Source organism: Notolepis coatsorum (genome assembly GCF_963971535.1).
Source record: "Notolepis coatsorum genome assembly, chromosome: 13".
Lineage (NCBI taxonomy): Eukaryota > Metazoa > Chordata > Actinopteri > Aulopiformes > Paralepididae > Notolepis > Notolepis coatsorum.
This window is the reverse complement of record NC_140177.1, coordinates 59,458,431-59,472,622: the sequence shown is the minus strand read 5'-3', so window position 1 is coordinate 59,472,622 and position 14,192 is coordinate 59,458,431. Positions and strand designations below refer to the sequence as shown.

General features: G+C 41.3%; 1 protein-coding gene across 1 annotated transcript in view; it reads right to left on the bottom strand.

Moving 5' to 3' along the window:
* Positions 1-14,192, bottom strand: part of LOC311239369 (oxysterol-binding protein-related protein 1-like) — a gene marked incomplete at its 5' end in the record, with an annotated part of 75,973 nt that overhangs the window by 4,829 nt on the left and 56,952 nt on the right. Inside the window, 5 exons of the mRNA XM_084327676.1 lie at positions 1,659-1,775; positions 6,005-6,140; positions 6,494-6,583; positions 9,476-9,583; positions 13,400-13,582. Of these exons, the coding sequence (XP_084183802.1) occupies positions 1,659-1,775; positions 6,005-6,140; positions 6,494-6,583; positions 9,476-9,583; positions 13,400-13,582 (634 nt within the window). The remainder of the gene's footprint in view (positions 1-1,658; positions 1,776-6,004; positions 6,141-6,493; positions 6,584-9,475; positions 9,584-13,399; positions 13,583-14,192) is intronic.

Sequence of the window (14,192 nt, the reverse complement as noted above, 5' to 3'; positions counted from 1 at the left end):
TGAGGGCAAAACTGAAATCCTACTAGTCGGTCCTATAACAAAAAGAGCAATGTTACAGAGCAATATGGGGCAACTTACTCCTTGGATCAAACCCGAAGTTACAAGTCTTGGTGTTATAATAGACTCAGACCTAAGCTTTAAATCACACATCAACAAGGTGACAAAAACATCATTTTTCCACCTTAGAAACATAGCTAAGGTACGGCCGTTTATAAATCAAAAAGACGCTGAAAAACTGCTCCATGCCTTTATCTCAAGCCGACTTGACTACTGTAATGCACTCCTCACTGGCCTCCCAAAAAAAACACAGAACAACTCCAACTCATTCAAAACTCGGCAGCTAGGCTACTAACTAGAACCAAGAGGAGAGACCACATCAGTCCTGTATTAGCTAACTTACACTGGCTTCCGGTAACATTTAGAATTGATTTCAAGGTCCTCCGTCTTATATACAAAGCACTAAATGGAACAGGACCAAGCTACATTGAACATTTTCTAGTCAGCTATGTGCCTCCTAGAACATTGCGATCATCTACTACTGGTCTATTGAAGGTTCCAAGCCACAGTCTAAGGAAAATCGGGGATGCAGCCTTTGCAAATTATGCACCAAAGTTATGGAACACACTACCTATGGACATTATGGAAGCTAGATCTCTTAATATTTTCAAAAATAAGCTAAAAACGTACCTTTCCACCCTAGCCTTCTAATACACCCCGCTGTTGATTGTACTGTAGCACTATTTTACTCTGTCCATTCTATTGCATAATTTTACTATCTATTCTACTATTCTATTATTGTACTGTATTATTTTACTCTGTCTATTGCTTTTTATTACAGGTTCAAAACTGCCAGGTATTAAACTGTGTGGGTATCAAACAAGATACTGTCAGGCTTTAAAACTGTGTAGGACCCAGGCCTAGAACTGCACCCTGAGAGAGGGAACTGCACCCTGAGAGGGAGGTTTGCCCTGGGTGGGAGGTTCAAAGGGTCATAGTGGGTATCAAACAGGAGGGAAGACTGGCAAGTTTTAAACTGTTGATATCAAAAAGTAAAGACGACTTTGAACTGTTGAACAGTAATCCAGAACTATTGTATTGCACTGTAAAATATATATATTTTGTATCTATTCTACAATTTTATTGAACTGCACTATTGCACTATTTTACTCAGTGTATTTTATCTTGCTCCTTTTATTATTGTCTATTTAAAACTGAATCAAACCATAAACAAGGTGGCCTGTTGGGATGTTAGATCCTAATGTAAAAAACTGTGATTTTATATGTCTGCACTTTATGTGCTCATTATATGCCTGTCTTTTTTCTGTTGTGAAGCACTTTGAGCTGCAGTTTCTGTATGAAAAGGTGCTATACAAATAAAGTTTATTATTATTATCATTACATTATTCACAATTCTGATTGCTCTTTTTTGCACCGTGTCTATTGCCTGTATGGTAAAATACTTACCATATCCATCTATATAAAAGGAGAAATGCCCTAAAATACACTTTATTTTTCTGATTTTGATATTATATGTTGTTTCTTACATAAACAGGACAATAAGTATTCTCAGTATTCTACTGGAAAACCCAGTGGGTGCTGATAATGTAGCATACCTATAGCAGGCTCCAGTAACCGCAGCGTTTGTATGGTCCTCCTACCTCGGCTGAGTTGTGTGGCCTTGGGGCGATCCTCCAGATGAGCTCGCTGCCTGGGATGACCTGCACAGTCTCAGCGTCAGGCAGAGGCATGTCCTCTGGCTCTTCATCCACACCCTTCTGGAGTCACACACACACAGTTATGGGTCAATACTCAAGGTTATCCATTTGATTCAGTATGCATCCGTGTAGTAGAAGCAGAACTAGAAGAAGAGTATTTATAATATTTATGCAGCTAGTTAAACACCTGTAAGGCCAACTCCTGAATGAGTACTCAAGACGACAATTCTTCAAGCATCATTCATTTGCTTTTGAAATTCGACCGCCTATGGACTTCGCAGCACTGGTCATACCCAACCAGAGGAGCTTGTATGGGTTTCATTTCAATGTGTTTCATGCATCGCTATTAGGGCGGTTTTCTCTTGTCCCAGCCCAACTCCCATAATATAAGCTCAATGGAGCTCATAAGATATTAGTTATTATCACAAGATATAATAGTTTATTATTATTATTAATTGCATAGTTAACTATTGTATAACCTGTGTAGGGATGGAGGTGGTCTCTATTATGTATAACCTGTGGTGGTCTCTAGTTTTATTTAATATTTTTACATTATGTATTCGGTAGTGTCTGTGGATGTGTGTGTGTGTGAATCTGCGCAATATCTTGCTATAGGGCCAATCAGCCTGTGCTTTGGCACAGAACGTTACAGAGGCACAAGGATGAGTGTGTGGGAATATGTTTCACATCAGGCAACGGGAAGTATTTTTGGGGGAATTAATTTCCAACATTCTCCATTGATTTTCATGTAGTCATTGGTGTAGTACACCTTTTTACCACCAATGCTGCCACCAAGACTACTCCAGGGGGTCAGCACAGAGCAATGCTATAGATTCCCTCCCTCCATCCCAGCATGCTTTTTGGGTGCAGCAAAATGTGTGGTTCTAGTTGTATAGTATTGGTTTGGAACACCTCCGGTTTGAAAATGTGCTCATCTTTTCACTATTTTCTCAGCATCTGAGCAGTAAACGGATTTCACCATTGAAATCTGTGCTAATTGTAAGTCATAACCAGCTAGTGCTTCAGTCACTATGTTTGTTTTTTTAATCCATTATTTAACCAGGGTAATCACATAGATATTTGCACCTCTTTTTCAAGTGGACCCTGGCCAAGAAGGCAGCATTACAGAACAACATTAAAACACAAATAAAAACAAGATAGTGAGAGCACACAAAATACTGAAACAGAGAACATTTCTATGAAAACAGACAATATTAAAAGGATGAGCACTCCATGATGGTGAAGGTGTTAAATGTTTTCTTTAACACTTTGGATGCCAGCGACGCGTTTTGTTGTTAGTTCATGCCGACCTATAATAATAACTTTATTTGTATAGCACTTTTCATACAGAGATTGCAGTTCAAAGTGCTTCACAACAGTAAAAAATACAGGCATAAGCGAGCATAAAAAAGGTAGACAGGTAGCAAGGTATGGTAAATTACAGTGTTTCACATTAGGATCTAGCATCCCAATAGGCTCTCTGTTTACAGTTTTCAGTAATACAAGTAATAAAAATAGTTTAAAATGATTCAGTTTAAAAATAGTCTAAACATTTTAAAATAGAACGGACATACAACAGGGTATTTAACATACAACAGCACAGTGTTTCACATTAGGATCTAGCATCCCAATAGGCTCTCTGTTTACAGTTTGATTCAGTAATACAAATAATAAAAATAGTTTAAAATGATTCAGTTTAAAAATAGTCATCAGTAAGAAGTAAAACGTGTGATAACCGACACATGAATTTGATAGGCAGTGTATAAAAGTAGGCAGGGTAAGAATAGTGCAGGTAAGTACAATTTGTGTCAGGATATCCCTGATGTTTCTATAATAATATTTCCCCTTGCCACTAGGTGGTAGCAGATATCTATCTTCAAATATTTGCCTGCATTACCCCACAGTGAAATGCCTGAGCAAAGAGATAGGTTTTAAGCTGTCTTTTAAAGATGTCTAGCGAGTTGGCTTCTCTGATGTTTTAGGGTAGTTTGTTCCACAGTTTTGGGGCATAGTTGATAAAGGCTGCATTACCGATCCTCTTTTGACTGTTTCTGGGAGCCTCTAGTAGTCCAGCAGCTGATGATCGCAGTGTTCTTGCTGGTGTGTAATTTATTAGTGTTGGCGATGTAGCTAGGTCCCTGTCCATTTAGAGCTTTGTATGTAAGGAGAAGGACCTTAAAGTCAATTATAAATGTTACAGGAAGCCAGTGTAAAGCAGCTAAGACTGGACTAATGTGCTCTCTCCTTTTGGTTCTAGTTAGCAGTCGGGCTGCAGAGTTTTGCATTAGCTGAAGCCTCTCTGTGGTTTTCTTAGGGAGACCTGTGAAAAGTGCATTACAGTAGTCTAACCGGCTAGATATGAATGCATGAATTAGCTTCTCAGCATCGTTCTGATTAATAAATGGTCGTAGTTTTGCTATATTTCTGAGATGGAAGAACGATGTTTTCGTCACTTTGCTAATATGAGAATTGAAGTTCAGTTCTGAATCTATGATGACCGCGAGACTAGTGACCTCAGATTTGATCCAAGGGGTTAGTCCTCCCAGGTTCTTTATTAATGTTTCTTTTTTAGTTTTGGGGCCGATAATTAGAATTTTGGTTTTGTTCTCGTTTAGTTTCAGGAAGTTCTTACTCATCCATTTATTTATTGCCAGTAAGCAGTCTGTAATGGAGCTAATCACTGTATCATTTGGTTCAGCAGATATGTACAGTTGTGACCTATGAATGCCACCAACGCTATATAGCGTTTGTTTGTCGTTTTTTATTATTATTGGCGATTTGAATTCATATTTCATCAATCGAGCCTCAGGTTAGTGCTGCAGAGGCTCTCTGAGCTCAATTGGGATGATACCGCCCCCTATCGTCTCTCCCTGTGTAACTGCACCCCATTAGTTTAGACTGATGGGGGGGAGGGGGGGGGGGGGGGCGGGCCAGTTTCCTCATTTTACTTTTCCGTCAAGCCAACTGAAGAGACCCAAGTTGATCGCCGACCCCAGAACAGCGTGGATTATGTATTTCCAGCACCCAACGCTGAATCAATAAACACAATCGATATTTGGAATGGCGATCAGGAATTGGAATAATCTTTTTGGATAACATCTGATCTGAGGTAAGGAATCTATTTACCAGTCTTGGGTTAATCAGAGCTTTTTTCACAGATATATCAACGTGTCCCATATGTGTGTGTGTGTGTGTGCGTGTGTGCCGCTGATCAGGAAATGAGAGAATCAATATTTCAGCCCGCTTCTATAGCGTGCATAAGTACACATATACTATCGATAATCTAGCGTTTATTTGAAAACGATTCATAAATAGGCCGAAAAATGACAACGTTTGTGTATGCCAGAATATTCCAGTAAATGCCGTTTATCACGGAATCTTTATATTTTCCTGAAAAACAAGGGCTTTTCAAAATGCTATAAAACGGAAATGAAGCGATTAAAAAACAATCCGTTTCGACAATGTTGACTGCAAACAAGTCATTGATAAGCGACGGGCAGATTAGACACTAGGGCTGTCCCCGACTAAGGATTTGGATGGTCGACTATGATTGGCCAAAATTTGCCGTTAGTCGACTATTGGTCGACGACAAAAAAAAATTACAAAAAAAAAAGTATAATATTTAGAATTAAAAAAAAATGTATCATTCCATTTGGGCAGTGGGGGGTGCTTAATGTCTGAAGGAGTCGACTGAAGGCTTCTTGTCCTCTGCAAAAGCATGCAATTGGTCCACTGATGGATACATCTTGATATTTGTCTAGTCTAGTGTGTTCATTAGATGGGTGAAATCCTCTTTCAGTGCCTCCGTACCTGTTTTCGTAGGCAGTTAGCCTCTGGTATGCGTGCCATTAGCGTTAGCCGCGCTTCTAGGCCTCTTTTCTTTTGGAAAGAATGATACAAAAATTTGTAATTACTAAGAGGTTGGCTAGTCGACTACGGCTCCTTTCGACCGATTAGTAGACTAATCGACTAATAGGGGTCAGCCCTATTAGACACATAGCCATAATTTAAGACAGAGATTATGCGTTCACAACGCCATCATTGAAGTGGGTGCTGGCATTCAGCCAGGTGAGTACGACAGTGGCTCTGAAAGTGTTAAAATGATCAATTCCAATGAAGGACTCTAGCTTCAAATCAAAAGGCCACAAGAGACGTCATAAAAATGTGTAAATGCCATTCATTCATTGGGAGGAACCACAGTATTTATGACCCACTATAGCCGTGGACCTATATATGCCAATGAGCACCCATTAGTGTTTAGGGTGTTTTTCAGCAGTGCACTACAATACCTGTTGAGGCGGTTGGCTGCCTCTTCTCCCCTCTGAATTCTTCTTGTCAGCCTTCTTATGGGCGTCAAAGGAGGCTGGGTCTATTGTGTATAAGCATTCTGTCCACTTGCCATAGATTGCACAGAGCTTCTTTTTGCTGCAAACACACAACCATGCACAATATACACAGAGCTTAAGGCATCTCCCGACATCTGAAGCGCCATCGGTGAGGATTATAGCTCTTAACAACAATGATGGGTGAATTTAGCCTTATTTTACCATGTTTCATTGTACACTGCATCCTATTCAATTCAAAGTCATTGGCAAATAATTCACAACAAAATCCACCCAATACCTTGACTACTACTTAAATACGTAACAGGAGAGGGTTCACGAATCAATTGACATATCTCAAGCCCCGCCCTCTTTTCTTCATCCTCCAATCGCAACCCGTTGTGATTGAGGGCAGGGTTCGAGATAGGTCAATCTGTAATGAAAGGATACAGATACCTTTTATCTAGGATGTAGCCCTCCACTTTGTGAAGCTCTTTGCCAAAGAGGCCACATGGCTTGAACGTCAAATTGCATCTCTCCCCGGTCCTGTGTTAAGAGAATGACAGCCTGTGTTCACCGATTCTCTTTCACCGATCCTCCCCGCTGTGAGACAAGGCTTTCAAACGTTTACCTCCCTGCTCACTCGCTCTGCCTTTCTAATGGCAGCCAACTGTCCCAGGTTTGTACCCCATCATCAATAAGCTGGATATCAAAGTAGATCCAACATGCTAGTGCACAGTGCAGATACACACACTGATGCACGCACGCACACGTGCCAGGGGGAATGGGGGTGGGGGGTTTCCCTACCTCTGCTTTTCACATCTCTGCCACTGGTCGTTCGTTTTTATCACCAGCGGGATATGATTAATTCCCCCCTTCTGCTAGTTTGTAATAGGCTATCGTTCATTCTAGCATTAAATTAAACATAATGAACACGTGAATTGCTCAAAGTCGTCAGCAGGCTACACACCAGAGTCTGTCTGTCTCTCTCCAAGAAGCTACCGCGAGCTGTGTTGCGGTAGAGTAGCTACAGTCTGACACTACAGCCAAACATGTGCTTCATGGTGTACAAGGGAAGTGGTGGAGATGAGAGAGACTGTCAGTGAAGGCGGGATGATACTGAAGGATATCGAGCTCCAAATCCCTACGTTTAAGTGGCTTAGGCAAACATTGAAGTCGGTCCAAGTGCGATGCTCTCTCTATGGTGGTGAAACCTTTACTGTATCTTGGATTTACCAAATGCATGTTTTGGTAGAGGCAGGGAACAAAATAAGTACCCGCCAACCGCCAATGGCCTCTCATTGTTAGTCGCCAAACCTTAAATCTGCCCGCCACCTGGCATGTAGTTCATATCGATACTCTTATTTTGAAAATCCTGTGCGGGTCTCATTTCCGCCCCAAGCGCAACTCCAGTCATAATATCTATGGCTCCAGCAGCTAGCAACGTTCGGTTCATATGATACTCTTATTTTGAAAAAACCTGTGGCAACTCCGCGAGTCATATCCGCCCCCAGTCCGTGCTTCTGCTCGCATTAAAGCCGAGCAGCGATACACAGCAGTGCCCCTATTTTGCGACCCGAAATAACAACGGGTCAAATGCATCTAACACCCTTTGCATCGTCGCCATTCCTTTATGCCCACATCGCCCGAAATGAACGTTACGTTAGCGTAAGCTAACAAGCTAATCCTGATCAGAGGCAGAGCCATAGAGAACAGCAGACAGTGTGGACTGGGGAAAGGGAAATGGGGGGGGGGGGGGGCGCACTCTCCCTTTCTCTGTGTGTGTGCGTGCGTTTGGAAAGACGATGAAGTCAGTCAGGAGTATATTATAGTAAACTGAGGATTACTGAGGATGGACAGATAATGTTGATATTCAAATATAAAAAGGTTTCGAGAGGAGTGGAAGTTTGAAGACAGACTAGACTACAATATGATGCGAGGGTGGTGAGTTGAAACAGTGTGTGTGTGTCCCTCCCGACCCCACTTCTATGTTTCAATAAATTATTTGCATTTAAAACTATTAACGCAGACTCATTCCTTCAGTTCACTAAAAAGTATGCTAATATTCCTTATGTTGTTTATGATATTAATTGAAAATAGCATATGAGAGTATTACTGTATATAGTAATAATAACACATGGCGATATACTAAAAAGCTATTTATAATTTTTCGCTGGTAAAAAATCTGCCTGGCTGATAGTTTTTAAAATCTACCAGCCAAATGGCTGGTAAGTCAAAAAGTTTATTTTGTTCCCTGGGTAGAGGTAATGGCCCAGTAACTACTATGAAGTTGACATAATCAGCCTACAATGTATGTTAGGTTCTGCAATGTTTTTGCTACCTAGCCATGTCCTATCTGACCTACTTAGCCTACTGTGCTGTAAAGAAATGTGTTACTTAATCTAGCTATATTTAGATCAAATGCTTTTTTTTTTTTGTCACTTTTTTCTCCTCTTTTTCTATTTTTCTCCCATCCCAATTTAGCCATGACAATTCTCCCCTCCCCTGTCTTGAACGTTGCTCCCATTATGCCCCCCATTAGCCGGTTGTAGGGAGGATAGAAGCCTTGCATCACATGTCCCCTCCGATACATGTGGAGGCAGCCTGTCACATCTTTTCACCTGCCAGCGCGGACTCTCTCATTTGGCGAGGTGTAACGTGTGGGAGGCTCACACTACCCCCGCCATTTTCCTGTCTCTGCTATGCAGGTGTCCCCTAACCGACCTCTAGGAGTCACTGTCCACAACGTCCAGATTACCACCCATCGACTTCCACCCGCTAACTCTGCCAATTGAGTTAGTATGACGGCTGGCCCAAGCCGGAGGCAACTCAGACAGCCGGAGTCGAACCCGGTGTATCTTGCGTTGGTGACAAGCGCAATGTCCGCTGCGCCACCCAGCCGCACTAGATCAAATGCTTTATACATTATATAAACCTTGTTCTTACATATTGTATGCAGTATTACTCTACTGTCCCATATGCTTGGTATGCTGTCCTGCATTTGGTCATGTTGCCTACTAGATGAAAAGGGAGCAGAAAACCATTGCTTTATATTTCAGAAATCATCTGTTTGAAAGTAAAACATGGCCTGTTTTATGTAATGTTTATTAATGTAATCTCTTTGCAAGTGCTCGAGGGCAAAACCTTGATTTAGAAAAACGTAAACAAACAAACTAAACATTAAATTACTTTCTGTTGCATCGTTTTATGAGATGTGGGCATTTTATATGGATATAACTATTATTCTTTATGGCCTACATGAAAATAAATAAAAAATATTTAAATGCCCCCCCCTACCCCTCTGTTTCTTCTCTTTCACAAATTGCACTCTCAACACACATATGCTCATGTACACACAAGCAAGCAAGCACACACACACACACACACGCACACAAAAAGGAACACAGCACAGATGGAGAGAGAGGGATTGTCCATTACTTGTGATTGATCACTTCCACGTTGCCATACTGCTCAATCCAGAGTTGGCCCACGATGATGTTGTGGACACAACATGTAGGGTTGGTCCAGGTGTATGCTTCATTATATCTGAACAGACAACACAACATGTAGGGTTGGTCCAGGTGTATGCTTCATTATATCTGAACAGACAACACAACATGTAGGGTTGGTGTACGCTTCATTATATCTGAACAGACAACACAACATGTAGGGTTGGTCCAGCTGTACACTTCATTATATCTGAACAGACAACACAACATGTAGGGTTGGTCCAGCTGTACACTTCATTATATCTGAACAGACAACACAACATGTAGGGTTGGTCCAGCTGTACACTTCATTATATCTGAACAGACTACGAGGGAGCAGGAGAAGAGCAAACTAAACATTCAAATAACTTTGGATTTAATTACTATGGTAATTTATCCCTTTTTAAATGTTTTATTAGTTGTAGTCAAGATAACAAAAAGAGACCACTATGGGTTTCAACGGCCGAGAAAGTTAAAGCCATGATCTAGCAGCGAAGCGGGATCGGGGTGCTGGTCCTGAGGGGTCCTGGGGTGGGAGTGGAGGAGGAATAGTATTTTATGGTGTCTGTAATAATATAATACAATTTAATCTTTATATTCTGTAATTATTATTATTTGTATTACTTCTGATTGTCTCGTCATTATTGTAGTTATTATTGTTGAAGTACTGTCCTGTGGTGTCTGGTGTATTATTGTATTACTGTATTGTGTTTTGGTAAAATGTGAAATGGAAAAAGGAAAATAAATAGATAAAAAAATTATAATAATAAAAAAGAGACCACAGCAGTAGTAGATAGTACAGCAGTGGTCCTCAGAGTGGGGTCACGGGACAGTCAGGAGTACCTGAGGGGGTTACTTAGCCGAATGACAGAACATGATAGGTGTCAGTCACTCTCCTTTGTTATGCTCCACTCCGTGTGCACATACACACACATATGGCTGCGGTTACATTAAAGGAAACCAACAACGTTTAATTTTCACTTTTCTGAACGTTGCCTTATGGCAGTCAGGTTAGACGCCGTTTGTCTCCTGTATGCGTGGGTATTTGTCGCGTGCACAAGCCAGACAGAGAGAGAGAGCACAGAGCGCGCGTGTGTCCATGCAAGTGTGCCTAAAAGCACAGCAGAGAATTATGGCATCATTCAATATTACAGACGCAACCGAACTCAGGCCAACGTCTCTTCACAGTCCATTATTTTCTGCACGTCGGCAGATCTATGTCGGAGTACGTTACTCCACTTCTCCTTAAACTCATATTATGATACCATTTCCAATCACAGCTCACAAGCAAAACCTGCTCTCTCGTAAATTACACATTGGACCAGCCTTTTTTCTCCCGCCCCACATTTAGTACAATACGCAGGTGCGTGAGCTCACGCTGTCTATACAGCGTGATAAAAGGACATATAATAACAGTGTAAAGATATATCTCTTATATATCTCCATCACATTTAACCGTGGAAAGAGAGAGCAAGGACAAGGACTCAAGAGCCTCTTTTCTTGACAAGCGGCCAACGAGGTATTTTATTTCTTTTGAGCAAATTAATCTAGTTTGATGCGCGAGCTAAGCGCCTTTGTATTGTAAGTAACCGTTGCATTCGTACTGTGTTCATTCAATAAATATAGTTCTCACGGCGTGAGAGGGACAAGGAGTTGTGATGATGAGGCCAAGATAATAAACGCCCGTTTATAAAGAACCGACCTGTGTCCGTGTCGTTGGGGAGAGAGCTACAGTCTATCGGTCTATCCTACATTGCGCTTGTGACGGAGACGGACTTTTCGGAACCTTCATTTGGGAGAAATAAATAATATGTTTAATAATAAGTAAGACAACGGATACGTTTAACGAATTCCATATAAATCGATAGTTTATTATCCGTGGCCTGCCGTGTCTTTTTGACTTAAGTCTAATCATTAATCTGGACCTTCAGAACAGTTTGCCTCGAACATTGGCTATAGGCTTCTAAAACAATTGAATAGGCTAATTGTTTTTTCAGCCCGTTATTCGTTTTAACTTCTTTAATTCACATCTCTTTAGTTTGCAATAATGCAACTGCAAGCCAATGTTCCGAGACATACACCCTTTTATTGGTTAGGCTGCTATTTGAATCCACCGTTTAGCCCTAAATGGTGGATTCAAATAGCCTAACAATTACAAATAAAAGGCAATATGTCTCGGAACATTGGCTTACAGTTGCATTATTTCAAACTAAAGAAATGTGAATTAAAGAAGTTAAAACGAATAACAGGCTGAAAAAACAATTAGCCTATTCAATTGTTGTAGAAGCCTATAGCCAATGTTCGAGACACTTTTACTCTTGAGCAATCATATTTATTAGAGGCTGAATTTTTCGTGGACAAAAAATACACAGTCTATTTTTCCCGACATAATGCTACCTGCCTCGACAAAATCTGTGACTCGGTTGCGATACAGATGAATGATCTTCTCAGAATAGTATAAGTGGCTATCTTTTATGCATATTTTACATCTTGAGCAATAATATTTGCGTCTTGTTCTAGCAGCGTTCTGTGATATCATCATCATCATCTGTAATATCAAGGGCACGCGGACGTCTGTGTCTAGTGCGCATGGGCGTTGGGCGTGAACGGCTCCGTATCCGAGCCGCTTTGTTTACATGCCACCGTTCCAAGGAGTTTTAACACTTTAATCGCCATGGGTTAAATTCATAATTTACCATCCCTCGCCAGCTCTATTTGTCTATGGAGAAGTTCCCCTTCTTTGCAGGGCTATAACTTTTTAAATTCTATGTGTAGCAACGTTAAACTTTTTCATTCACATATTCATACTAAAATATGGTCTAAAGTATAAGTATGTTTTTATCGTTTTCTGCAGCTTTCTTCAGAACGTGATTTATAGCCCTAAATGCATTATATTGATGATCAAATACAGTTTGGTAGGAATCTGTGCGAGATAAAAAAAATTCAACTGGACGTGGTTCTAGAAGTTTCTACGCATCATCTGATGATGACCGGATGGGCGGGGGATCGGTTATAATTCCGTGGGCAGCGTTAGATGATTCATCTAGTGTGGGTCATATGTTCATCAGATCAGTTAGTATAGAAGACGTTAGAATATAACGCTGAATCTTACCGTGGCTTCCTCGCGCCGCTGGCAGATGAGCGTGGAACAGAATTCTTTCTATTATGGGATGGAGAAATGCCAGATCCATTTCCAGGTTGTATAATAGTATATACGTCCAAATCATGTTGTTTTTTCAAGTTATTTGCACCGATCGATGTTCACTGTGTCAATACGGAGTCTCTCTAACGATAGCGAGTGCCCGGACCACATATGGATGAGCACTACCGGTTCAAAGGTTAATTTCCGGCTGGCGATCTGCCGATCGGCCACCAGATGGCGCTCTTGAACCGCTAGAGAGTTGAGTGGAGCTTTGCAGTGTGTCTCAGGGCTGCGGAAAGGAAATATGATTTCGATGACAGATTTTTGAAATATTGACATCAAAGACGAGTTACGGCGTCTTCGGCAGAATGAGCATGGCTAGGAATGACGTGTAAACTCGTCCACGGCGATCATAGTGTTAACAACAAAAAAAAACTTTGAGCGTTGCCGGTAGGAAAACGAAAATGGCAGCTAAAACGGCATTGCCTTTTAACTTGGACATGCAAATGAAATAATTCGAAAATACAACGTTGTTGTTTTCCTTTAGTGTAACCAAGGCCATAGTCACAGTATAGACACACTGTAGATCTCTGGACTAAACCCCCCACATCTTCTCGGATGGGACAAAAACCTTATGAAATGGGGGTTTGCAGTCGGATAATATCCATCAATTTGCAGGTCCTTGACATGAAAGCGTTTGAGAACCTCCGTCGGGACAGCCTCCACACTCACTTGGGTAACTCCAGAGTGATGATTCCTTTGGGCTCTGCCTCCACACTCTTGCCCCAGAACTTGAGCTTGGGGTAGATGGAACCATGGAAGAGGAAGTCCTCCTTGAGGCCCTCGGCGTGGAAGGCGCTGACTGGAGGATGGTGGCTCACCTGCTCAGACATCCATCTGAAGCCCAGATCCTCTCTGACGGGAGGGAAGAGAGGCAGGGTTGGTAATAATGGTCACAGGTCACATAAAACCTCGAATATTATTTCAGTATTCTAGAGTGGGGGGGGGGCAAAAACAAACTGCAAGTTATTCACAAATTCTCTCCGACCGAGGGCCGGTAACAAAAGCAATGTCATTATTTTTTTTTATTAATTCATTGATTTAATAATTTTTATCATTATCATATTTATCATTTAGCTGACGCTTTTATCCAAAGCGACTTACAAGTTCTGTACGACAAGACAGCAAGAAGGGTACAACTCTATCAGCTGAGTAACAATGTTCATCAAGTGTTGCGTGTTACAGTGTAGGTTAGTTTATTAGGACAAGTGCATGACAGTAAGGTTAGTCAGGGTTAGATTTTTTTAAATTTTTTTTATTATTAATCATTTCAGATAACGTATACATTATTTAAAAAAAATTTATCGCGCGGTTAGGTGGCGTAGCAGAGATTGCGTTCGTCACCAACCCCGGAGCTGTGAGCTGGATTCGCCTGTGCGAATCCAGCTCACAGCTCCGGGGTTGTCACCAGCTTGGCTGGCCGTTCACACTAATACAATTGGCTGTATTAGAGGGTGGGAGAAGC